This window comes from Tursiops truncatus, chromosome 20 (genome assembly GCF_011762595.2).
Source record: "Tursiops truncatus isolate mTurTru1 chromosome 20, mTurTru1.mat.Y, whole genome shotgun sequence".
Taxonomy (NCBI): Eukaryota; Metazoa; Chordata; class Mammalia; order Artiodactyla; family Delphinidae; genus Tursiops; species Tursiops truncatus.
Window position 1 is genome coordinate 12,591,893 of NC_047053.1, and position 24,357 is coordinate 12,616,249.

Sequence of the window (24,357 nt, forward strand, 5' to 3'; positions counted from 1 at the left end):
TGATCTCTAGTTCTCAGTAAGTGAAAGAGTCAGGGGACTTTGAGAACATCCAAACCTAGCCCAGCTGTGGCAGTTGGTTTATTGCTTTCAGCTGGTACTTGAACCCAGGTCCTGGTCTTGGAGGCTTTCCCAGGTTTAATCCCCAGAGCTTTCTCTGCAGCTGTATGACACTGCGCTGACCCCGAATGAGGATAGGAAAATAGAACCGGTGCCAAGCCAGAGTCTCTTTTTCATTTGGAGTCTGGCTGTCTGCCCATGACCAGGGTTACATAATGGGAAACATAGCTGGGGCTCTGGAGAGCCCGCGTTTCACCAGGCTGCCCAGACCTTCGCATTCTGATGCTATATATCTTCCTAATTGTAGCTCGGATGCATTTATCACACTGTTGGATTGGAGCACTGTTAAAAAAAAAAAAAAACTCCAGAAATTCCTGGACTTGCTGCTTTTCCATGGCTTGTCTTGTATAGTCTGCAGAGCATGCTGGAAAGGGCTCGTAGGGAGCCCTCTGAGGTGCCGTCACACAGGGAGACATGGGGATATGGAGGGAGGATGCAGTAAGCTCATTTCCGCAGGGAGCCTACACGTGTTGACCCTGTAGACGAGACAGAAATTCTTGAGTTAAAAAGCAGCTCATTCACTCGCCCTCATAGGGCAGTTCTGAAATAAGAACTAATCCCAAGTCTAATCGGCACCCCTTCAAGGACGCTTAATACGTCTTCCCAGAAGGGCATTTTGGGAGGTCACTAAGTAATAGTCCATCAGCACTTCCCTGAAGGAAGTGGTGGTGACTGTGGGAAGCCCCTTTGCTACCCTGGCTCCCCACCCAGTCTCCCTGGCTCCGGGTTGGGGCGTCAGCACTATAGCCTGGCACCAGGGGGTTCCTCTTCCTCCAAGTGCTGAGTGTGGGGCACACGTGATCTCTCCCACGGCAGGAGCCGCTGTCCCCTCCCCACTCCTCCCACAGGACTTCTTGTGAGAGGAAGGGGTGTTGGCCCAAGGCTCCAGTCTGACCCCAGCAGGGTACAGCCACTGACCCCAGGGAGAGTACTTTCCAGCTCTGGGCTGAGGTTATTTGGGTCCAGTGTGTGCTAAACTAAGAAGACGTGTTGGAGTGGTTACAGCTAAAAATTTAGAGAGGCAGGAACCGTGAGAATCCGCACCAGGGAGGCCGCCGAGGGCTCCACTCATGCCGTGGCGATGTCAAGGTCCCCTGGGGGCTGCTCTTTCCCAAACACACAGTGCTGATGGGTTTAACACACCACAGTGATGCGACAGAGGCTATACATCTGAGTGTAGCTTGGGAGAACTGAAGTCAAATAGGCACTGACCTAGAGAGAGGTTGAGGGAGGCACAGTTAGAGGTACTTGAGAAATCCTGGAATAAGGTTACCGTGACCTGTTGTTGGCCATAGGGCTCCAGCTGCACTGCTTAGAACATGAAGTTTGTGTTCTTCGAGTAGTGCAGGGTGACTGAGCTGCAGATTGATTTTGCCCTATTGGGCAGAATTAATTTAGGTTGGGCACTCTTGCAAGGGCCCAAGTTGACTTGTTTGTATAAATTAGGAAGGCAGAAAGGATCTTCTTTAACTGAGTCTTGTATTTTTTAGCCGTCACCTAATAAGCAGCTATTATTCTTGGAGGATGGTATCTTGCTGCCCATGTCTTAACTCCTAGAATAGTGATCCCTGATAACTTTGTCTCCGGTTTATATCATGGTGGCATCTGGAAAATACACTGTAGTTCCTAAATCTCAGAGGGAGCTGCATAGTTCTCCTCCTACCCTCCCCCAGTCTCTGCCCCATTCTGTTGAGCTGCCTAGCCCCGTTACCAGAACCAGATCCTCGGCCTACTGAGAACAGAGTTGGCATGACATCCTGGCTTTCCAAGGAGCTTACTAAGCTATTTCAAACCCAGGTACTATTCTTTTGACTCCACCAGACTTGTTGGATTCAGGTCCATTTCTGTTATTACCTGCTCACTTCCTGCAGTTTTGTCCAGTTGGGTGGGAAGTCCTCCAGGGCAACAGTGGTCTCATGTTGGCCATTGAACCCCACGTGAAGAGTTGTGGGCTATAATATGATGGTCCATAGGCAAACAGGTTTTACAAAGAGGATATTACATATCTTAAGAATATTTCTCTTGCTGTGGCCTTTTGCCTTTCCCCTTTTGTGTTTATAGTTCATGGACTTTCTCTTTTTCAGTTTCTTTGTGCCTAGTTTCTATGCCATCTTAGCTGTATTTCCAGAGCGTCTCACTCCAGAAACCAAAAGACCCAACTCGTTTCCCATCTGTACTACTTCTCTGATCTTCCGTAGCTCCAAAACACAATGCAGGGCTTCTTCTCACTCACCTCTTTCCGGGTTTGTTCTGCAGCTGTGGAGTTTGAATGTTAGTGTTTAAACAAGCTGGTATTACACAGGAAATGGCCACCTCCACAGGCCCCTGCAGGCTTGTAACATGGGGTCATTGTACTTGATATTAATCACCAGTCAGCCTGTTCCCCCAGTAAAAATACGAAGGGGTGTGTGAGGCCTAGTCCTCCTTAGACTTGCCAGAAGGATGGCCTGAGCCCTGGTCGGGCCTTAGTACTCCATTCTCCAAACTGTCTTCCTCCTTCAGTCCCGTCCTCGGATGGAGTTTGCAGAAAAGTTCATTCTTGACCTCTTCCCTATAAAGCTGGCAGATCTGCCTTTCTTTCTGAGTTCTAGGAAAGAGATAGGTTGTTGTGGTATAACTTGCCTCGCATATCTCATACCTTAATCTTTCCGAGCATGACGTAGTTAAGTAACAGATCGTATGAGAAAACTCCAAAATGGTAGAAACACAGAAACCCACTGGTCCACCTGAGATCAGGACTTCTCAGTTCCTTGGACTGAAGCTGCTTTTCTAATGCTGTGTGCAGAACTAACCCCAGCCTGAAGGTTTAATCTGATTCCCCAAGTCAATATCCCCTCAAACAACCAGCCAACAGTGTGTATATTGGTGCATTCCTGTGAAATGTGTTTCCCTAGTCACCTGGGCTGGCCTGGGCTGCATTGTATCGGCCGGCAGCTGCACTGCACTCAAACTGACAGCTACATTAAACCTTGGAATTCTGAGGCAATAAAAAGTAAATTAACTCTTATTTTTTTCCTTTCCTGGTGGAGTAAGTGAATGCATGTCTGTGGGGAAGTGGGTGAGCCTTGGTCCTGAGTGCATACCTATAACTAGCCACTGCTGGTCTGTCCCAAGCTAGGACCTGGTGTTCAGACTCCAGCCAGAGGTCTGCTTTCCTGGTGTGTGGTGTGTTCTGTGGGGTTGGGCCACCGGGTCACCCTACCACTGCTGATCCCTGCCCACTAGTCACATCACAGCTGCATGAGAGGCTCCCTTGCCACCATTCTGAGAGCCATGAACAGACTCATTGGATGCAGTTTCATGTTCTCTGGCTGCCTTGTGTCTGTTTGGTGGGATTTTTTTGGACTCTGGGAGCTTTCCCAAAGTATGAGTTGGGACCACAACAAGCCAGAGGGACTTGCCCAAGCCTATAGCACCCTAGAGGGTCCATTTAGAACCAAAGTGGCTTGAGAATGTCTGAAAACTCTTGGGGAGTCATTTCCCAGGCATTTCTAGAAGATTGGGAGCTGTTTAAAGTTCCTCTCGGCCACCAGAATTCGACTTTGGGCTCCTTGGCCCAGGCCAACCTTGAATCCTTAGAATCCAAGGACTAGATTGGGGTGAAGGTTGGAAGGCACTCCTAGCTGGGGTGAGGACTAGAGCAGGAAAAGGCGAACTTTTCCCCTTCTCAGACAGGAAACCCTGTGTTCACCCATGGAACTGACCTCTCAGCCCAGAGGCCTGATCGGGGTAAGCTGAGGTGATGTTGCCCAGCTTCCAGGAATCGCCTCATACTTCTGCCAATATCTTAACTTCTGAGTTCAGACATCTCACCTAGTTTTTCAGAGTACCTCTTCCTTTTAGTATTAGTTTCCTGACACTCCCCTCTGCCCCACCCTCTGTGGGGGTCACCGTATGGTCCCTGGGTGTCCAGTCAGCTGTGTTCATGTTCGTGGTGCTCAGTGAGAGAGGAGAGAACTGATGATATGTGAAGTGATCGGGGGCCGTCCCACTGCAATACCAGAAGAAAGTGGCCACTCAGAATCACACACCAGTCTGACGGGATCAGGGCAGAAACGACCCTTCATCGGAGCATTTTGTGTATTCCCTTGGTTCTGCTCAGTCTAGCTTGGCCCTTGGGCCACTTTACATTTCTGAGTTGGGAACTCAGGATACTTCCTATGTCTTTTGGCATCAGCTGCTATCTTACAAATCAAAACTAGGGTAGGAACACTCACCCGCTTCATTTTTGCAGTGAGTCTTAAGGTTTTGGCACAAGGTGGGTGGTAATGGGCAAAAGGCAGATGTGGGCAGGGGTCCCTAGTAGTGGCCAGCAGCCGCTGGGAGGAGTCAGTTTTGGTTTATCTGAGCCTTAGGGGACAGGGAGCATGGTAATGAGAACCACATGGTACCACATATTCCTTCGTCTTGGATCCAAGATGGTAGGGGTGGGAGGATGAGAGAGGGATGTGGGGCCTCCCATTGTGGCAGCCGTGGGTAATTTTCTGCTGCCTCTCCCCGGCTGGAGATGCTGCTGCCCTCACCCCCCACCCCCATCTACGTCCTGAAGCAGCCTTGACCTGCACAGCACCAACCGAGGCCCCCAAGCCAAGAATTCAGCTGGGAGACTTTTCACCTTCTTCCTTCTCACTGTCGTCTTTCCTGTTTATTTTCCAAATTGCTGCTCTGCAGCGGAGCAGTGCCTGTTGGCCAGAGCTCACCAGCGCTGTGGGAGCAGACTCAGGCAGTGGGCTCAAGTGGCCAGCAGGGCACTGGGGGAGGAAGCGGGGAGCTGGAAGAGCCTCCCTGTGCGTCTCCCATGGGCAGCGCTAACCTCGGAGGCGGCCCTGAGCAGCCCTATCACATCCGGTGCTTGTCTCTGCAGCCGGGACCGGAGGATAAACTATCAGAGCTGTGGGGCAGTGCATCATTCCTCTTATTATTTTCTTCTCTGCAGATGGGGTCGTGGAAAGTTCAGTTCCTTTTAACCCTCGAAGTTCTGTTTATTCTACAGCTGGTAGCCTGAATGCTGCGTTTCCCATTACATCACAAAGGGGCTCAGGCAGATCTCTGCACTAAAACGTGTTGCAACTGTTTATTTTTTTCCATATTTAAACATTTCTGACAGCCAAGCTCAGCCGGGCCAAAAGATGGAGCTTTGTGAATGAGCCTGGTTGTCGGTGTCTGTGCAGGGAGAGGCTTTAGAAAACTCGTGTCCCTCCGGTGATGCTTCCCAAACATGTTCTTCTTCCTGGGCAAAGCCTGTGAGGCGAGTTCCTTGTGCAGTACATGTGTGTTGATGATGTGCCGTCGTATGATTAATGGAGCTGTGTTCCGCCTGGTTCCCAGGACACTCTTGAAAACAAGATGTTTCATTTCATTGCCTTTTCCTAGTGCAGTGATTACAGTAAATAAACCAGGGCAGCCTCCTTCCACCTGGAGCCAGTCAAGGAGTCCCCACACCTCTGTCGCACTTTCTCCCCCAGCATCACCTTCAGCTTCAGTGCCCTGTCCCTTGAATGCCCTCTTCGCTGCCATCTCCCAAAGGCTCCCAGTCTCCAGGAGAAACACATTGCTTGGGTCTGAGGCCCCTCCCTAGCAGATCTGGCTCATGCGCAGTGACTCCTCTGGGAAGATTCCAGGATGTGGCTCGCTCTCACAGCTCTCTTCGCTTCTTGCCTCTTGCCGCTCCACCTCTTGAGCGTAACTGTAAAGCTTTTCTTTGTTCTTCTATGCAGCTCACTCCTTCTAGAGTACAGCTTAGCATCCACAGGGCATTCCCTGTTCCAGAGTCCCTGGTTAAGGCCGTCTTCTGGAAAAGGGAGCCAAGTCTTGTACGGCCCAGGGCCTATGGATTTGGCAAGCCCTGGCTCTGACTGCAGTTTGGCTATTTGAGCTGCGTCCTGTGCAGACAAAAACGAAAGCTCTTCAGGATCGTTAGCACCCATCAAAGCAGGGATATGAACCACAGTAGATGTTTGACAAATGATGGTGACGGAGAAATGAACCTTCTTTTTCTCATTCTGCCCTGGAGTTTGAAATGAGGAGAGCTAGACTTTGGATTTTCAAGATGTGTTAGGTTCAACCAGGACTCGGTGATGTGCAATTAGGAATGAGCAGCCATCCCAGTTTGCCCAGGACTGAGGGGTTTCTGGTGACATGCGACTTTGGGTGCTAACATTGGGACAAATCCCAGACAAACCAGAACAGCTGGTCACCCTATAGCTAACCTTCCACAGGTGAGGGAGAGGAGAGGGAGAGGGATGGCCAAGGCAGCACTGATACTGGTTTGTCGGCCGAAATGCATGGGAAGCCTTACCCTCCTGGGAAGATCTTGGCAGGCCAGGAATGTGGTTTTTGGTGGGTGTGTTTGATTGTTTTCCTACTTATATGTAGGAAGAGATTTCTGAAGCATTGTAGGGGACTGGGGTGGGAGGTAATAACCACATGACTCTTTGCCTGGTGTAACTGGCCCCTCTGGCTGTGTGGGAAGAGGGGAGATTGGCACTGTGTTGCTGTCTGTGTGGCATATACTTGGCTGGACAGGAGTAGGGGAATTCTGGGAGCTGCCTCAGGCACTGGTTGTCTTGAGTGTTTGAATAAGTGTCTCAGGCACACTGTCTGGAAAGGTGACAGGACCTGCATTAGGCAACTGATTCTCTTAAGTTCTTTTTCCTTTCTGGTTAGGATTAAAAACTCCCCCTAATCAATTTCAACTTTGCATAGATGGACACACACCCACCAGATTACTGCCACGGGCGCAATTTTGTATCCTAGCGTTTGGGGTTAGATTTCCTGACAGATGCCAGCCGCAGACAGCATAGTGCCACGAGTACCTCCCTGCCCGCAAGTGCTCAGAATACTTTAACTGGTCCCTCTTTAGAGCTGCTCTCCTTTTCTTACCATCTTTCTCACAGGGTTGCTGTGGATGTCTGGTCGATGCTGGCTGATTTCTGTAACATACTGACTGCAGTGAATCAGTCTGAGGTGCCACTGTACAAGGACCCGGACGATGACCTCACCCTCCTTATCCTGGAAGAGGATCGGCTTCTCTCGGGCTTTGTACCCTTGCTGGCTGCCCCTCAGGACCCCTGCTACGTGGAGAAAACCTCGGATAAGGTCAGCCCCAGGCCAAACATCCCTCCCCATTCACCCCTCCTCTTAATTCTCCAGACCTTTTTATTCTTGGGAAGTTTTCTGTGCAAACGGAACATGATTAAGTCATTGAGAAGGGTGTTAAGGGAAAATATCGACCTTTTAGCCGCTGACATCCAGCTCTGCGTCCTGAAAAAAAAAGCCCTCTCGACTTCCTTTGGTGTGTGTGTGCGCTCACTGGCATGTTGTATATACGATCATTTCCTCACTTGTTTAAATAGTGCAGCTTGTGTTGGCAGTGCTCTCACTCAGCTCCAAATGGTTTGCATCATGCTTAAAGCACCCTCCTTCCTCCCCCCTTTCATCCTTCCCCCCAGCCACAAAACTCTGCACTAGGAAAACAGCCAGGGCTTTTTCCCTTCTCTGAGGAGGAGAGTGATAAATAGGTGACTAGAGAGAAGCAGACACCATGTGTTAACTTACAAAAAAAGCTTTTAGGAGTATGAAGCATTCCCCGCTGCCTGGTTTCTATTTTTCTTCCTCCGAGGACTGTGTTTTAACCTGAACTTTTCCCTCGTCTGTCTGTTTATAGAAAACAAAGCCCATTGCCTGTTGCCCTGGTGGGGACTGTGGAGCTCGCAGTCTCTGCTTAACAGTTGGGTCTGTGGCCAGGTGTGGAGAGTAGAGCAGTCCATTCTGCTTCACATTCCTGTGCAGCGGTTGCTAGGCTGGGGAAGTCGTGCCCACAGACCCTGGGAGCAGGGTCTCCTGTGCCGAGCAGGGGAACTCAGTGACTGACCCCTCTGTGGAGTTGTTAGCATCACATCCCCTAGGGGAGAGCCTTTTGGTGGAGAGTCCACAAGTGGCTTCGCAGAAGAAAGTCTTTTGACCTAGATGAAGTATGTATAGAGGTGTAGGTAGTTGTTTTTTGTTTTTTTTTAATGTCAGATAGTAAAAACTAAATTCTAAGCATAAACTACAAATATGAGAGATTTTATGTTGAATATAAAATTTTTTTAACTCATTCTTAGTGAAAAAAGAATATATGTTCCTTGTAGACAAGTAAAAAGAAGAAAAACGTATCCACAGTCGTTCTACCAACTGGTAACACAACTGTTATTTTTGCTAATTATATACAATCATATTTAACTTATGGTATAAACACACACTTTTTTTTTAACAAAAAAACTGGGGGTCATATTATACATGTTATTTATAATTTGCTTTTTTCATGTAGTATCTTTTAATGTATTCTTATTTGGAATCATTTTTGATGATCACTTAGTATTCTTTTCTGTGCCAAGATTTCTTTTTTTTTTTTTTTTTTTTTGGTGCCAAGATTTCTTTAACCAGTCTTTGCTTTATTGAACCAAGGGACTGTCCTGAATTTTTGAACTACTATAAACAGGTGATTCCTTATAGCAGAATTTTTTTCATATATTCCCTATGGTTACATTTCTAGACATTGACATATCAAAAGCTCATACTCTTTGGGTACATTTAATGGCTAATATTGGGAATGTGAGAACCTTTGTCTCTCAAAAGGAGTACTCATTTTATGCTTTTCCAATGAAAAGTTGGAATAAAATCCTGCTCTTCTAGTCTCAGAAGGGAATAATAATGGGGAGTTGTAGTGTGTGAGGCAGAGGACAGCTAACAAAGTTAAGAATTTGTGGAAGATGTTTGGTTAGAAGAGTTGGAAGAGAAACTGGGTAGCCATGGCTTGGGCCAGGGGAATCCTAGTACATACTGTTTTTCTGTGATCACAGGGTGGTCTTGACACTGGAGGGTGCTTTTGGGAGTTGGCGATGGGGTCAGCTGTCTTTCAGTGCAGAACAAGGAAGGAGTCCTGTCCAGCTTTAGACTTGCTAAGCCCTGTTTTCTCATCAGCTCTCCCAGCTTTAGTGTTAGCATATGATACATGTGTATGGTACAGTATATGGTAGATACAATATGTGACCTGGCAGAAGAACACAGAGCCGGTGATCCATGCCCTCAGCCTGTGGTCGTGAATCACAGGCTGCCCGGGGCAGTCACAGCTCTTTGAGACTAAGGTGGGTCTCCACTTCAAGGACTGTGAAATAGATGTGCCCAACACAACATCTCCCCCAAACATGGTCTTTCTTCAGTCTTCCCATCTCAGTAAATGGCAGCTTTGACTTTGGGGGTGCTCATGTCAAAATTCTTGGGGTTATTCTTGGCTCCTCTCTTCTTCTCACACCTCCATAACTAATCCGTCAGCAATCCAACTCTTCCTTACCCTCAAAATAAACGCAAATGCAACTCTTTCTTACCACTACACCCAAGTTCAATTCAACAAAATGCCTTCTGACTGGTTTCTCTTATTCCTCCCTCCTCCTACTCTCCAGTCTGTTTTCAACACAGCCACTGGAATGATCTTTTTAAAACATCAATAAGATCATGTCACTTCTTTGTTCACGGTCTGATCCAGCTCCTGCTGCTTTCCTTGTGCCCAGTATGCCCTAGTCACATAGGCGTCCTTGCTGTTCCTCAGACAAGCCACACACTCGTGCCTCAGGGTCTTTGTACTTGCTTTCCTCTTAACCTGGAACACCCCGTCCCCAGATACCTGTGTGGCACTCTCACTGCCTTCTCAATGCCACCTTGTTGGAGAGGTCTTCCCTGGCTACCCTATATAAGATGTTACATGCCTTCCTTTTCCTTTTTCTCTGCTTTATTCTCCATGGCAGAGAAAAATAACACCTCTTGAATATCTAGCGTGTATCAGTCCCAGGACGAGGTAATTCTGTCCAGTATTTCATTAAGTCCTCACAATATGCCTGCCAAGTAGGTATTTGTACCTTCATTTTATAAAAGAGACAACTGAGGCTCAAGAGAGGAGTGAAGAATGATGGAAACATAGGAAACATCTCCATGGTTGACCTGGAAGATTAGTATGGATGTGTCCAGAGGGACTTTTTAGGAACTCTTGACCTTTTAGATATCTGAAGAAGATAGACATCTTCTCCAGCTTCTAGTGTTCACTACTAAGAAACGTGAAGTATCTCAAAGACTCTGTAGCAGCAACACGAGCCGTTTCACTGCTGGTGGAGATTAGTCACCATGTTTGGTCCAGCCTGGGTGCTCACTCAACAGGCATTCACTGAGCGGCCTGTATTACACACCTGCACACACAAGAGAAATCCAGACATACAAGGCAAACACCCTCCTAGTTTGGGAGACAACTTACGGCATATACAAAGATGTGAGAAGCAACCTAAGTTAATTTGAACCTATAGGAGGAACTCTTGAAATTTTGTGGAGTCGGTAGTTTCCCAATGAAGGCATTGCTCAAGGAGCACTGATTTGGCATTAACCTATCACTGTACTTCCCAAGCATGTTCCCCGAAACTCTAGTTTTATAGGTTCTTAATAGTTAGGTGAAAAAAAGAGTTTCACAATCATGTAAGTTAGGGTAACACAATATTAGACAGAATCCATTACTGAAAGGCTTCTTGGAGTTTTCATGTGGTGTACGTTGCGAGGGGGATACCCTTTGCTATCTTTCCCAAACTTGCTTCACCCTTGATCTTTCTGATTTACTGAACATCTTACAGGATTAATATTCTGCCTGAAAGAAACAAACCATGGTAGAAAACCCAGGTATGGGATGAGTAAGAGGTGAGAAAACAGGTTGCTGTTGGGATTATCCAAAAGTAAGATAAAGAGTACAGATTAGGGTAAAAGCAATAGAGTGGAGCTGGTTGCATTTAGAGAGAAACATCACAGATGTTGAAAATTAGAGCCAACTAGGAGAAAGTGATCTTAGGTTCGTTGAGTGGCTGCTCGGCACCTAAATTCAGAGGTTAAGTAGCTTATCCAAGGTTATGTAGCTAAGTGAGGAAATACAGGATTAGAATCCTTGTCTGTATGACTTCAGAACATCATGTTCTTATGAATGGTTTGACATCTAGGATTTGCTTCAAAATAATGTGGGAAGGAAGGTAGACAGGAATGTAGATGGGAAAAAAAAGGCCAAATATTGATCATTATTAAATCTGAATAATGGGTACATGGAGTTTAGTATTCTACTTTTGTATATATATGAAATTTTCCATAAGAAGAAGTTTTAAAGGAATAAATAAATAAAACTCCATGTCCTTTCTGCTGCATTATACTTGAAAAAGTAATCAAACCATAATAAGAATAAATTTAAGATGTTGCGGTCAGTAATCACGTTCCACGCACTGTGCTAAGCTCTTTACACGTATTTCCTCATTGAAACCCCAGTAGCCCTATAGGCAGATAGGAGAAGTGATAAAAAGGAAACTGTTTTAGGAGAAATATGTTAAGTTCATGTTATATGTTAGTCGGTATCAAAAAAGCTTAATTGTCATCTCCAAAATAAATGCATGTGATTGTATAGCTGTAGGTGGTACTGAACAAGGATTTATTTAGCGATAGGCTGTGTCTTTCCTTAGGCTCTAAAGTTACCATTTAATGATAAGCAAAACGTTGATGTCATAAATAGATGTAAGCAATCCTCATTCTAGCATCCCCAGGAAGATTAATCCGTGTGATCTTCTTTGTTTTCCTTCCCATATCATCTGATCAAGAACTAAGTGAAGAACTTTCCAACAAGCTAATGCCGGGGCTACCCTTTGGCTTGATTAGGGAATAAATTATAGGTCATATTATATGGTGATGTTACAAGTCTCACGATCACATCCCATTCATTCTTACAGTAATCTTTGCTTTCTATCTGGATGTAGGATCCCAGGAAGCTTTGCCATTAATAAAATATGTAATTGAGGTTAAAGATGAGGTTTAAATTGTCCAACTTTTTTTTTTTTTTTTTTTGGCTGCGTTGGGTCTTTGTTGCTGTGCGCGGGGCTTTCTCTAGTTGCGGCGAGTGGGGACCACTCTTCGTTGCAGTGCACGGGCTTCTCACTGCAGTGGCTTCTCTTGTTGTGGATCACGGGCTCTAGGCGCGCAGGCTTCAGTAGTTGTGGCTCACGGGCTCTAGAGCTCAGGCTCAGTAGTTGTGGCGCGTGGGCTTAGTTGCTCTGCGGCATGTGGGATCTTCCCAGACCAGGGCTCGAACCCACATCCCTTGCATTGGCAGGAGGATTCTTAACCACTGCACCTAAATTGTCCAACTTTTGAAACTAGTGGCTTGTCTGTTTGTTAAATGATATTTTTGGCATGTTTGTTGTGCACATAATTACTCCCAAATATTTTAAATAGAAAATATAGAAAAGCACAAGAAAATAAAAATCACCTACAAACTACCACCTAAAATTAGCTAGTGTTAAGGTTTCATATATGTCCTTTCAGTCTTTTCCCCGCCCCCATGCTTATATGTGTGTACTTATTCTTTTGCTTTCATAAAATTGGGACCATACAGTATATGCTTTGTTCTTGTTTTATGTTTTTTAAACTCCCTTGTTTTTATACACACACACACATACGTATATACATACATACATATATAGTTTGGGGGGAAATGTTGCCTTTGTTTTTTGGTGGTCTGGAAAATATTAATTTTAAGTGCTACCAGTGACTAATTTTTTGAAAAACATACATAATCTTCCATTCTCAAAGTATCAACATCAAGAGTGAAAGGGGAAAAAGAACCCCAAACAATTGACTATCCCATATTTAAGATGTGAAAATTAGGACTGTTTACAATATGTATTTTCTTTTCACACAGTTGCATTTTGTTTCTAAATTTACAATCGTTATTTAGAATTAATTTTATAGTGTTTTGAGTGTTCAATTTTCACCGTTTTTGTCTTTTTATTCTATGGCTTTCCCATTCTTATGTTCTTTACTTTGATTCATCTGTTATTCAGATGCAACATTGTAGAATTTTTTTCAGCAAAGATAACATGGAGGCTTTTTAAAAATGAAGGTGATTTTTGTGAAATACAGTAGTAATATACACACTCAAGCAAAAGGGTCAAACAGTTCAAAAAAATATATAGTCAAAGTCACCCTCTAGGGATAACCATTGTTAACAATTTGATATTTATCTTTTTAGACCACTTCTATGGCCATTGAAACGTATTTATAAACATATATACATATATGATCAAAATGATAGTGCGATATGCGTTCTCTTCCTTACTTTGTTCTTTTCATTAAACAGTATATCAAGGACATTCTTCATGACTACTTTTTGAACACTTGTGTTTTGAAAGTGTTCTTATTTTGCCCTTGCACATGAATGGCCACTTAGCTTAGGTCAACTTCTTTCCCCTTTAAAACAATAGCTATTATTCCATTGCATTAATGGTTAGGAAAAATTGGAGAAAAGTCTGGTTTTTCTTCCTTTGTAGGTAAACTTTTTTTTTTTTTCATACAGCACGGGTAACTTACAACTCTTTAAATCTTGAATTTCCAGTTGAGGATTTGTTTAGATGTTGGGCTCTGTACTTTAATTTTTCATGGCACATAATGAGCTCTTTAAATAAGCAGATGCAGTTCTATCTTTAGATCAGAAAAGTTTTCATCTCCCATGTCTTTGATTGCTAATGTTTGTTCTTTTCTTCAGTAATTTCTTTTCTCCTAAAATGTATATTAGACCTTTGTTCTTTGTACTGTACATATTTTTCTGTCATCATTTTAATCCCTTTTTGCTTTGCCTCTAATCTCGGAAGGTTTCTCAAGTTTTTCCTGTCTTTAATTGGTTCAGATTTTTATAGTGCTGATTCTACTCTTTACTGCTTCTAATTCAGTTCTTAAGTCTGCTGTTGCATTATTCGTTGCCTTACGTTATTTCCCTATCTTATCCTGTAATGTTTATATTTTTGCCTGCCTTTTACCAAGGTCTCCTTTATCTGTTTTGTTTTATCATTTATTTTTTAGCATACTTCACAGAGTCTATGATTTTAAAAATCCAGTTGTAAGAGTAAAGCAGATACTGTCTCCTTCAGCTAACATTTCCCCCCCCACGTATTCTCTACTTCTCTCTTTCTTTGCATGCTCTGTTCCCTTTTTTATCTTGCAGACTCTTTTCATAGGCCCCCACTTGTATTTCTACAATCTGATTCTGGCCTTTTATATTTCTTTGAAACAAGAAAGGTTTACTCAGTTCTGATATTTTCTCCACAACAGGTTAGGTAGATTCTCACTGGATGCCTTCTTTACCTACAAATATCATTTCGAATCCCCTTCTCAAGTCTAAAACTGGTTGATATATGTTTGTATTACCAAGTCACCACCCTGAAGCAGCTGGGGAGGAGGCCAGGTGGTGTGCATTCTCAACATATGACTTTATTTTCTACATTTTCTTTCCTGTATATAATGGAGCTACTGTACCAGAATGAGTATCCCATGTCCAGTTTCTGTTTCACATAAATGATATAGCAATTTCTGACCTTCCCGGAGCTGTGGCCTACCATGTCAATAAGAACTTCCACCCTCCGGCCACTTCCCACTTACATTTACTTGGGCCTCTCTGAACTGCTGATTGTGATTGGTACTGATTTGTAGCAGTGAAGTCTTCCAAGCGGTGTTCTGCATCTGCCCCCATACCCTCACATTTTGTGATAGGCAGAATAATGCCCTCCCCTAAAGATGGTCCACATCTTATTCCCCAAAATCTGTTAAATAAGTTACGTTACAAGGCAAGAGGGCCTTTGCAGATGTGTTTAAGTTAAGGGTATTGAGACGGGAAGATGACCCCGGATTATCCAGGTGGTTTAACGTAATCACGAAGATCCTTGCAAGGAGGCAGGGGTGTCAGGGTCAGAAGAGGGAAATGTGGTGATGGAACCAGAAGTCCCAGGGAGAGAGAGAGAGATTTGGAAATAGTATGCTGCTGGCCTTGGAGATGGAGGAAGGGACCATGAGCCAAGGAGTGCAGGTGGCCTCTAGACACTAGAAAAGGCAAGGAAACAGATTTTCCCATGGAGCCTCCAGAAAGAGCACAGCCCTGCCAACATCTTGAGTTTAGAACTTCTGATCTCTCAGACTGTAGAGTAATAAATTGTTTTGTTTTAAGTCATTAAATTTGTGGTATTTTGTTACAGCAGCAATAGGAAACTAATTGACCCTTCCAAACTGGAGAATTTTGCCAGGCTTTTCATGGTTTCTTCTCTTGCTGCTTTCTTTTTCTTTTTTAACCTTTTTAATTATGAAATATACGTATGGAAATATGTAAAACAAAAAGACTCATCACAAAGTGAGCAACTGTATTACCACCAGGCATGTCAAGAAATAGAGATAAGGGTGATTAATTACCAGTTTCATTCAGCTTATGTTGAAGGTTCTAACCAGTACAGTAAGATAAGATAAAGTACTAAAAAGATGATTGGAAAGGGAAAAAAATAAAGCTATCTTTAATTGCAAATAATGTGATTCATATGTAGAAAATAAGGATAAATTATTCAGATTAATAAGTGAGTTTAGCAAAGTTGCTGGATATAAAGTCAGTATACAAAAATCAATTCCACATCTACATACTAACATCAAGCAAAATGAAAATTTTTTTCTTTTAAGTTGCTTTCTTAGGAAGGGAAGCTGTGAATTGGCTCTTAATGACCTGTTTCCAGCTATCATCTATCCATCTGGCAGTAATTCTTTATGGTTTACGGCAGATGGATGGCATTTTCCCATTTAATAGCTATTGACTGCTATGCGTCAGGAGCTATTCTAGATTCCGCGGCCCTTGCTGTGAACACAGTAGACAAAGGAGGCATCATGGGGTGTGGGGGATATACTCTGTGTATTCAGTTTGGTCACTTCATTTGGGATTTTGGAAGTAGAGTTATTTAACTCAGAAATGTATGCTTTTTAAGGTTTTTTTTTTACTATAAAAGTTTTTGTATTACAAAATAGATGTTCATTTAAAGAAATATTAGAAAAATCAATATTAGCAATAAGGAAAATGAAAGATTCCTTGATTTTTCTATCTTCTGTCCTGGCTGGAGAGAAGGATGGACAGATATAAGTGAAGTTTTTTGCTTTTTAACAGAAATAGAATAAAACTGTGTATACTGTTTTGTAATCTACCTTGTTCACTTAGCAATGAATATATCCTGAATATATTTCCATGTTCACTCACAGTGTGAATTTTAATGGCTGCATTATATTAACATGTATGGACATACCATAATATTTTTAGTCCTTAATCATTAGGCATTTTAGAAAGTGACTGACTTTTCACTTTTATAAATGATGCCATCTCAGGGAATCTTTACATATCTATTTTATCAGTTCGTAAGGCAGATTTTTGAGTGGAATTACTAGGTCAAAGAGGGTGTGCAGGTTTTTAAGCCTTTTGATAGTTAATGCCAAATTGCCCTCCCGAAAAAGTTATAGCTGTTTAAACTGCAGAATATCATATCTGTTATCTATCATCCTCACTAATCATGAATAGTTTGACTTTTTTGTAACTTTGCCAAAGATGGGCAAAAAACTGGCATCTCATTGTTTTGATTTTCATACTTTGATTACTGATAAGGTTGACTTTTTTTAAGTATTATGCTTACTAATTATATGTATGGGTGACACATTTTATAAATTACCTTATGTTCTTTGCCTATTTTACCATTAGAATGCTTATCCATTTTTTTCTTAATGATTTGTAAACACTTTTTATGAATAACTTTTGAACTTTCTTTGGTTACCCTTGTACAAGAGGTGTTTTATTTTTATACTGAATGAGATAAGAACTTTTGGAAACTTGGAAGGGAGAGCACTCTATTTTTTAGGCAATAAGACATGTATGTTCCTTCGTCACACCATGCTGGATAAGATCTTTTGTTTTCAACTTCTGAATTAGTTTCTCCTTCTTGCACTTCCCTCTCTATCAGTCTGTAGATATCTAAGGAAAAATTGTTTCCAGCCAGATATTTAGAAATGAACTATAAGCTGTATTTATTTCCTTCTCTATTTTGCCTGTTAAATCAAAGGAGCCTTTGATATTGGTATAAACTTAGTAAAAGATATACAGTGTTTTGAAAAGTCCTCTGGTTTTATATCTCAAAAAATACTCTTTGTTTTTTCTTTTCTTTTTGCTTCTTCTCACTTTAGGTGCAGAAATACTTTGATGGGCCACTTTGTCTGATGACTCATTTCACCAGTGGCCCTTTGGCACTGATCATTTGTATTGTATATTTCTCTCTGTCTACTCATTGTTGCCCTCCCTCACCTTTTTTGTGTGCTGTCTCTCACCTCTTTACTAATTGTATATAAATTTTATAGAATTGCTAATTACCACTTCCATTTACTTCAGTCCCTTCAGATTATATCAGTTACTGCCTAATTTATCAATCTGATTCCCCAAATGGGCACTGTTGACTCAGTCACCTTAGGCCCATGCTATGGATAGTTCAAGGACTAGGTGTTCTTTTTATTCTAGGATATTGATTCTCACACTTAGCATTCATCAAAACCACCTGGAGGGCTTGTTAAACTTGCTCGGCCCCATCCCCAAGAGTTTCTGATTAGTTAGGAGAAGGAGAGACTGAAAAATTGGATTTCTAATAGGTTCCCAGGTGATGCCAATGGTCTGGGTTTCACACTCCAAGAACTACTGTGTTTTAGGAATTTGGTGGCTGTTGCGGCCATTAGGCAAAGATTTTGGTCGAGGTAAAAATATCATCTCTGGTATAAGTAGGCTTCCTAATTCTATCTTTAACTCTGGAATGTAGAGCATATTACCTGACAGTTCATATACTTTGCCTTCCTGTTGCCATATAGTTTTCTGAGGTCTTCAGAAGTTATATTCAGAATGCTAGAAATACATTTATCCTGAATATGTATGAAAAGTCACATGTCTGGCTCTCCTTTCCCAAGAGGACCCAGAGCAAAACAGCTGACTTTTAGTGAGTGCTTATCACGTGCTGGGCACTGGATTATTTTGGTTTGTCTTTTGTTTGTTTGTTAATTGAAGTATAGTTGATTTGCAATGTAGTGTTAGATTCTGGTGGCTAGGCACTGTTTTAATGCTTTATATTATTTCATTTAAGTTTCACAAAAGCCCTACGGGATTTGACTATTAGGAAGAACTTGCCCAGGCTGACACAGCTAAGAATTAAGGAATCAAATCCAAGTCTAGGACACACACACTTTTTCTTAAATTTATTTATTTATTTATGCTTGCACTGGGTCTTCGTTGCTGCGTGCGGGCTTTTTTCTAGGCTTCATGGCATGTGGGACCTTCCCAGACCAGGGATCGAACCCGTGACCCCTGCATTAGCAGGTGGATTCTTAACCACTGCGCCACCAGGGGAGCCCCTAGGGCACACACTCTTAATTGAATATAGGTACAGTAGTAGAGTGGTTGAACAAACACACTGCCCAGTACATACTTCCCGTTCTCTTCTCAACTTTGACAGTTCTTCTGTTTTCACTGGGAGCTTGATTCCTCACCAGGAGCTTGGGAACTATTGATCTGGTTTAGGGAGATCATCTGATCTCCCATAATAGTTCCTGAGGATGAACAAAGAAGTAAAAGTTCATATGAGGGGAATGGGTGCTCAGATTGAATTTTCCTGCTGCTTTCTCTCTGGGTTGGATGGTCTTCAAATCTTTGAATGCCTTGGGTCCAAAGATACCTGAGTGTGTAGAATATGAATCTTTGAAAAGACAACTTGATTTATTTTTTGGCAAACCCTTGAGACTGCTCTAAGAGGCACTGAATATATGCACTGGATGAGCTACACTGTTTTGGAAGTGTATTCAAGGGCAAAAAAAATCTAAGAGTAGGGGCTTCCCTGGTGGTGCAGTGCTTGAGAATCTGCCTGCCAGCTCAGGGGACACGGGTTCGAGCCCTGGTCCGGGAAGATCCCACATGCCACGGAGTAACTAACCCGTGCGCCACAACTACTGAGCCCACGTGCTGCAACTACTGAAGCCCATGCGCCTAGAGCCCCTGCTCTGCAACAAGAGAAGCCACCGCAGTGAGAAGCTCATGCACCACAACATAGAGTAGCCTCCTCTCACCGCAACTAGAGAAAGCCCACACACAGCAACGAAGACCCAACACAGCCCAAAAAAAAAAAAAAAAAAATCTAAGAGTAGTGGTAGTGCAACCTCTAAGGACCAGAAGATCAAGACAGTGCCCTGGATTCCAAGCTTTGCAGGCAGGATTGCTTACAGATGAACAGTGACGCTTAGAGTTGGCTGATGGGGATAACTCACGCATAAAAACCTGAAAGTCAGCGGTGTAAGTATGCCTGCCTATCTACATACATCCACAGAAGTAATCTTCGGCTCAAGACTTAATAAATATGGGCTACAATGAAAAATTAAAATTGAAATTGATAAAGGAAAGATGTATGATACTTAGAGAAAAATCCTCGATATTGACATAAACTTCTGCCTCAGAACTTCCTGTCCCACCCTTTTTAATTTTCTTTACTAATGTAGTCCTTCATATCTGTAAAATAATATGTATTTTTACTTCATAATTTTAGATATGTGAAGAAAATAATTTTATTTAAAGTTCATACCTTCACTTTTATTAATTTATTGATACGTAACCTACATACAACGAAATCATACATATGAATGCACTGATGTATGTATGCACCTGTGTAAGGACCACCCCAATCAAGATACAAAATATTTCCATCTCCCCCAGATATTCCCAAATGCCTCTTTGCAGTTAATCTCCCTCATCCACTCCCCACCCCCGGCAAGCAGGCATCTATTTATTCTCATTATAGATTAGTTTTATATGTTCTAGAATTTCATATAAGTGGAATCATACATTTATGTTTTGTTCTTCCACTCAGCATAATTTCTGTGAGATTGATCCATGTTGTTATGTTTTTCCAGCAGTTCATTACCTTTTAGTAATTAATAGTATTCCATCGTATGGATAGATCTCAGTCTGTTTATGCATCCACTTGATCATGGCCATTTGGGTTGTTTATATCTTTTAGGTGTTCTGAATAAAGATGCTGTAAACATTAATGTACAGTCTTTTGTGGACAAATGTTTTCATTTCTTTGGGGTAAATTGCTAGAAATAGAATTTTCAGTTATATGATAATTATATGTCTGACTTTAAGGAAACTACCAAACTATTTTCCAAAGTGATTGCACCGTTATACTCCCACTAGCAATGTATGAGAGTTCCAGTTGCTTCACATCTTTGCCAATATTTGGTATTTCTAGTTTTTATGATTTTAGCCATTCTAGTGTATCTCATTTTAATTTTAATTGGCATTTTCCTAACTAATAATGAGCATCTTTTCGTGTGTTTATCAGCAATTCATAGATCCTCATTTGGGAAGTGTCCAAATCTGTTGCCCATTTTTAATTAATTTATTTTTATTAAAAAATTTTACTTTATTTTAATTTAATTAATTATTTATTTTGGTTGAACCAGGCCTTAGTTGTGGCCAGCAGGCTCCTTAGTTGCAGCTCACTGGCTCCTTTAGTTGTGGCACGTGTTCTCCTTAGTTGCAGCTCGCAGACTCCTTAGTTGTGGCATGCGAACTCTTAGTTGCGGCATGCATGTGGGATCTAGTTCCCTGACCAAGGATCGAACCCACATCTCCTGCATTGGAAGGCGGATTCTTAACCACTGTGCCACTGGGGAAGTCCCGCCCATTTAAAAAATTGTTTTCTAATAGAGTTGTAAAACTTCTTTATATATTCTGGACAAAAATCCTTGTGAGATTTTGTCCTGTGAATATTTTCTCTCAGTGTGGCTGGCTTTTTTTTTTTTTTTTTTAACAGAATCTGGAAGAACAAAAGTATTTAATTTTGATGAAGTTCAGTTTTTCAGAATTTCTCTTTATGGTTAGTGCCTTTTCTGTTTTAAGAAGTCTTTGCTTTTGTCATCTTAATTATACCCCTTTTAATTTTTTCCCCCCCAGTGGTTGTTCTAGGGCTAACAATTTGCATCTTTAGCTTTCCAGAAGATATTTAAGGTCAGTATTGTACTTTTTTACACTTCACACCTTATGCTTCCTGTTTCCTGCTTCACAATTTACAGATGTAATAACCTTAAAACAGCATAATTCCATTTACCGTTCCCTCTTGTTTTGCGCAGTTGTCTTCCCTTTTACTTATCATGTTATAAATCCTATCATACCATGTTATTATTTCTACTTGAACAGTTAGTTGCCTTGAAGTAAATTACAAACAAAAAGAAAACATAGACTTTTATATTAATCTACTTATTTAATGGTGCTCTTCGTTCTTTTTAGTAGATCCAAGTTTCCATCTGGTATCATTTCTCTTGAGCCTACAGGACATAAGCAGGTAGGCTGGTAACAAATTCCCATAGCCTTTCTTTATCTTAAAATGTCTCTATTTCTTTTTTTCTTTTTTTTAATCTTTGTTTTTGAAGGTTTTTTTTTTTTAACTGAATAGAGTTCTAGATTGAAGCTTTTTCTTTCATCATCTTCAAGATGTACTTCTTCTATTACCTGATACCCATTGTTTTCTCATGAGAAATCAACATTCTTTTGCCTCCCTATGTAATGCATCTTTTTGGAGAGCTGCTTTGAATATTTTCTTTTTATCTTTTGTTTTCAGAAGTTTAATTGGGATGTGCATAGGTGTAGTTCTTTTTACATTTATCCTACTTGATGTTCACTGATCCTCTCAGAGCTATAAGTTGCTGTTTTTTAATCAAACTTGGAGTGTCTTTCAGACATTTTTTTCTTACCCCAAATACCCTCTCTTCTCTTCCCAGAATTCGAATTATGTGTATGTTACACATTTTTGTATAATCTCACAGATGTGTGAAGCTCCATTTATCCTCAGTGATTTTTCTCTCTAGTCTTCAGATTACTTACTTTCTATGGTCTGTCTTCAAGTTTACTGATTCTTTCTTCTGCCGTTTTCAATACACTATTGAATTTATCCAGTGAACCTTTAAATTTAATTATTTCTTTTCAGTTCAAGAATTTCTACTTAGTTCATTTCCCTAATTTCCTTTTCTCTACTGACATTTCCTATTTGTTTGCTCATTAAGACCATATTTTCCTTTAATTCTTTGAACATCTATCCCATTAATATTTTGGACATATTTATTAAAATAGCTGTTTTAAAGTGTTTGCCTGCCAAATTCAACATCTGGGCCATCTCACATTTGATTTCTATTGAATATGGATTGCATTTTACTGTTTCTTTGTGTCTAGTGATTTTCGTTCAAAATCACTGGACCTTGTGGATAATTTGTTAAAAGAGATTCTGGACCTTGTTACCTTCCTTTTTTTTTTTTTTTAACTTTAACAGGCAGTTATATTGGTGCTTGATCATCTTGGATTTGCATAGGCTTGGCTTTTACACATTATTAGTGCAGCTATGTAGAAACCTAGGATGTTTCCCAAGCCCCAGTAACTTGGTAATAGTCGATTTCCAAGCCCCGACTCCCCTGCGGATTGTCTTAGGCTGGGTTTTAGGAACAATTAATGCAGATTCAGATTAGGTCTAACTCTAGGGTGTGGCCTCTCTGGAGTCTCAAATGGTTGTCAAAGATGTTAACAAGGTATTAAAATCTCTTCACTCTGGCAGTGTTGGAACTTCAACTCCCTCATCCCTAGGCAGTGTTCTTCCCCTAGCATTGCTGGACCTCTGATCGCTCTCTTTTCCACTCTTAACTCTGTAGCAGCTGCCATCTGGTAAGTTCTGGTCATCTTGGCCTGCATATGTACAGTCTAGCCTTCACCTACTTGTGAGCTGAGGATTCTCACATGTACTTCATGCCCTTTCTTTGCACAACTTCTTTCTGTTCATTTCCTTACTCGCAGATTCAGCCCCTTCAGCTGCCTCAGATTCTGTTCTCTGTCTCCTTAGCTCAACAGGATCACCATAATATCCTTGGGATTCAGCTTTCTGTGTCAAAGTTGCAAAATTATCCCTAAGCAGAGGACGGAGTGATTACAGGCTCATTTCATGAGTTTCTGTTCTCTCAGGGATCACTGTCCTGCACTGCCTGTTGGGCACTGCCTAAAAACAGTTGCCTTATATAAAAACAGTTGCCTTACCATCGTAGTCAGAAAAAGAAGGTGGACTGTCTACTTTTTAATTATAAAAGTAATTCATGCTCTCTGCAATAATATTAAAATAATATAGAACTATAGAAAATAAGAATACAAGTCCCCCCTCCCTTCCAAAGATGATTGCTGTTAACGGTTTGGTAACCAAGTCTTAATTTTTCTGATAAATTTCAAATACATGCCACGTATACATTGCCTTTTCTTTCTTTTTTTTTTTTTTTGCTTAATATACCTTGGAACTGTTTCTAAATCATAACATATAAATCCACACTGTTCTTCAAGTTGCATCATGTTTCATTGTATAGGTATAATTTATCCATCTGTCTTTCAGATGATACTTATGTCCAATTTTTGTTATTACAAACAGTGCTGAAATGAACTTCCTTGTGCTTAAATCTCTGTATGCTTACAGGACTGTTTCTGTGGAATAGATTCCTACAAGTGGAATTGCTTTGTCAAAAATATACATGTTTACTGCTTTGACAAATACTGCCAAATTGCCCTTCAAAATGATCATACCAGTTTACACTCCCATTCACAGTATACAAGTTGTTTCTTCATAGTCTCAGCAGTACTGTTTATTATTATATTTTCAATTTCTGCTAATCTTCTAGGTTTAAAAAAGTATCTCGCTTTAACTGGTATGTGTTTGCTAGTGGAATAAAGAATCTTTCTGTATATGCATTGCATGTTTATATTTCTTCCTCTCTGACTTGCACATATATATATTTACGGCCTTTTCCATTTTTGTGCTTTTTTATTATACTTTTTGATATGTAGGAGTTCTTAATACACTATAGGTAGTTTTATATGTTGCAGTATTTTCTCCTGGTTTGCAGCTTGTTTTATAATCTTGTTTACATTTTTTACAATGTATGACTTAAAGTTTTTATAGAGTCAGATCTGTCTGTCTTTTCCTCTGTGACCTCTGGGTTTTCTTGTTATGCTTTCTTCATCTTGGTACACACCTGTTATTGTTCTTGTTAACTGTTTAACATGACCTGAAAAGAAAGGTTTGTGCTTAGCAAGATGCACTGTGATCTCCCCAGGCCTCTATTGGAAGTTTGGCTGTATAATAGGAACCGCCACTTTTAACTGCTCCAAATATTCCAGAATTGCAGTCATTCAGAACAAAGGCTTTTGAAGGTTTGATGTTTGTGTGGACAATTTTTTTGTGATATCATTATTGTCAGTGACAGGAAAAATGAATCTTTAGCTGCCTAAGAAAAAAA

General features: G+C 41.4%; 1 protein-coding gene across 10 annotated transcripts in view; it reads left to right on the plus strand.

The window, feature by feature from the left end:
- Window positions 1-24,357, plus strand: part of SMG6 (SMG6 nonsense mediated mRNA decay factor) — a 235,208-nt gene that overhangs the window by 112,424 nt on the left and 98,427 nt on the right. For 8 of the 10 annotated variants that reach the window (XR_004523957.2, XM_033848080.2, XM_033848079.2 and 5 more), the window contains one exon: window positions 7,014-7,215. Coding sequence is in view for 9 of the 10 variants with exons in the window: in XM_033848080.2 (XP_033703971.1) it covers window positions 7,014-7,215 (202 nt within the window). In the remaining variant the exon portion in view is untranslated. Of the gene's footprint in view, window positions 1-5,886; window positions 6,336-7,013; window positions 7,216-17,193; window positions 17,671-24,357 lie in introns of those variants that run through there. The other 2 variants (XM_073797406.1, XM_073797408.1) reach the window with 2 other exon arrangements.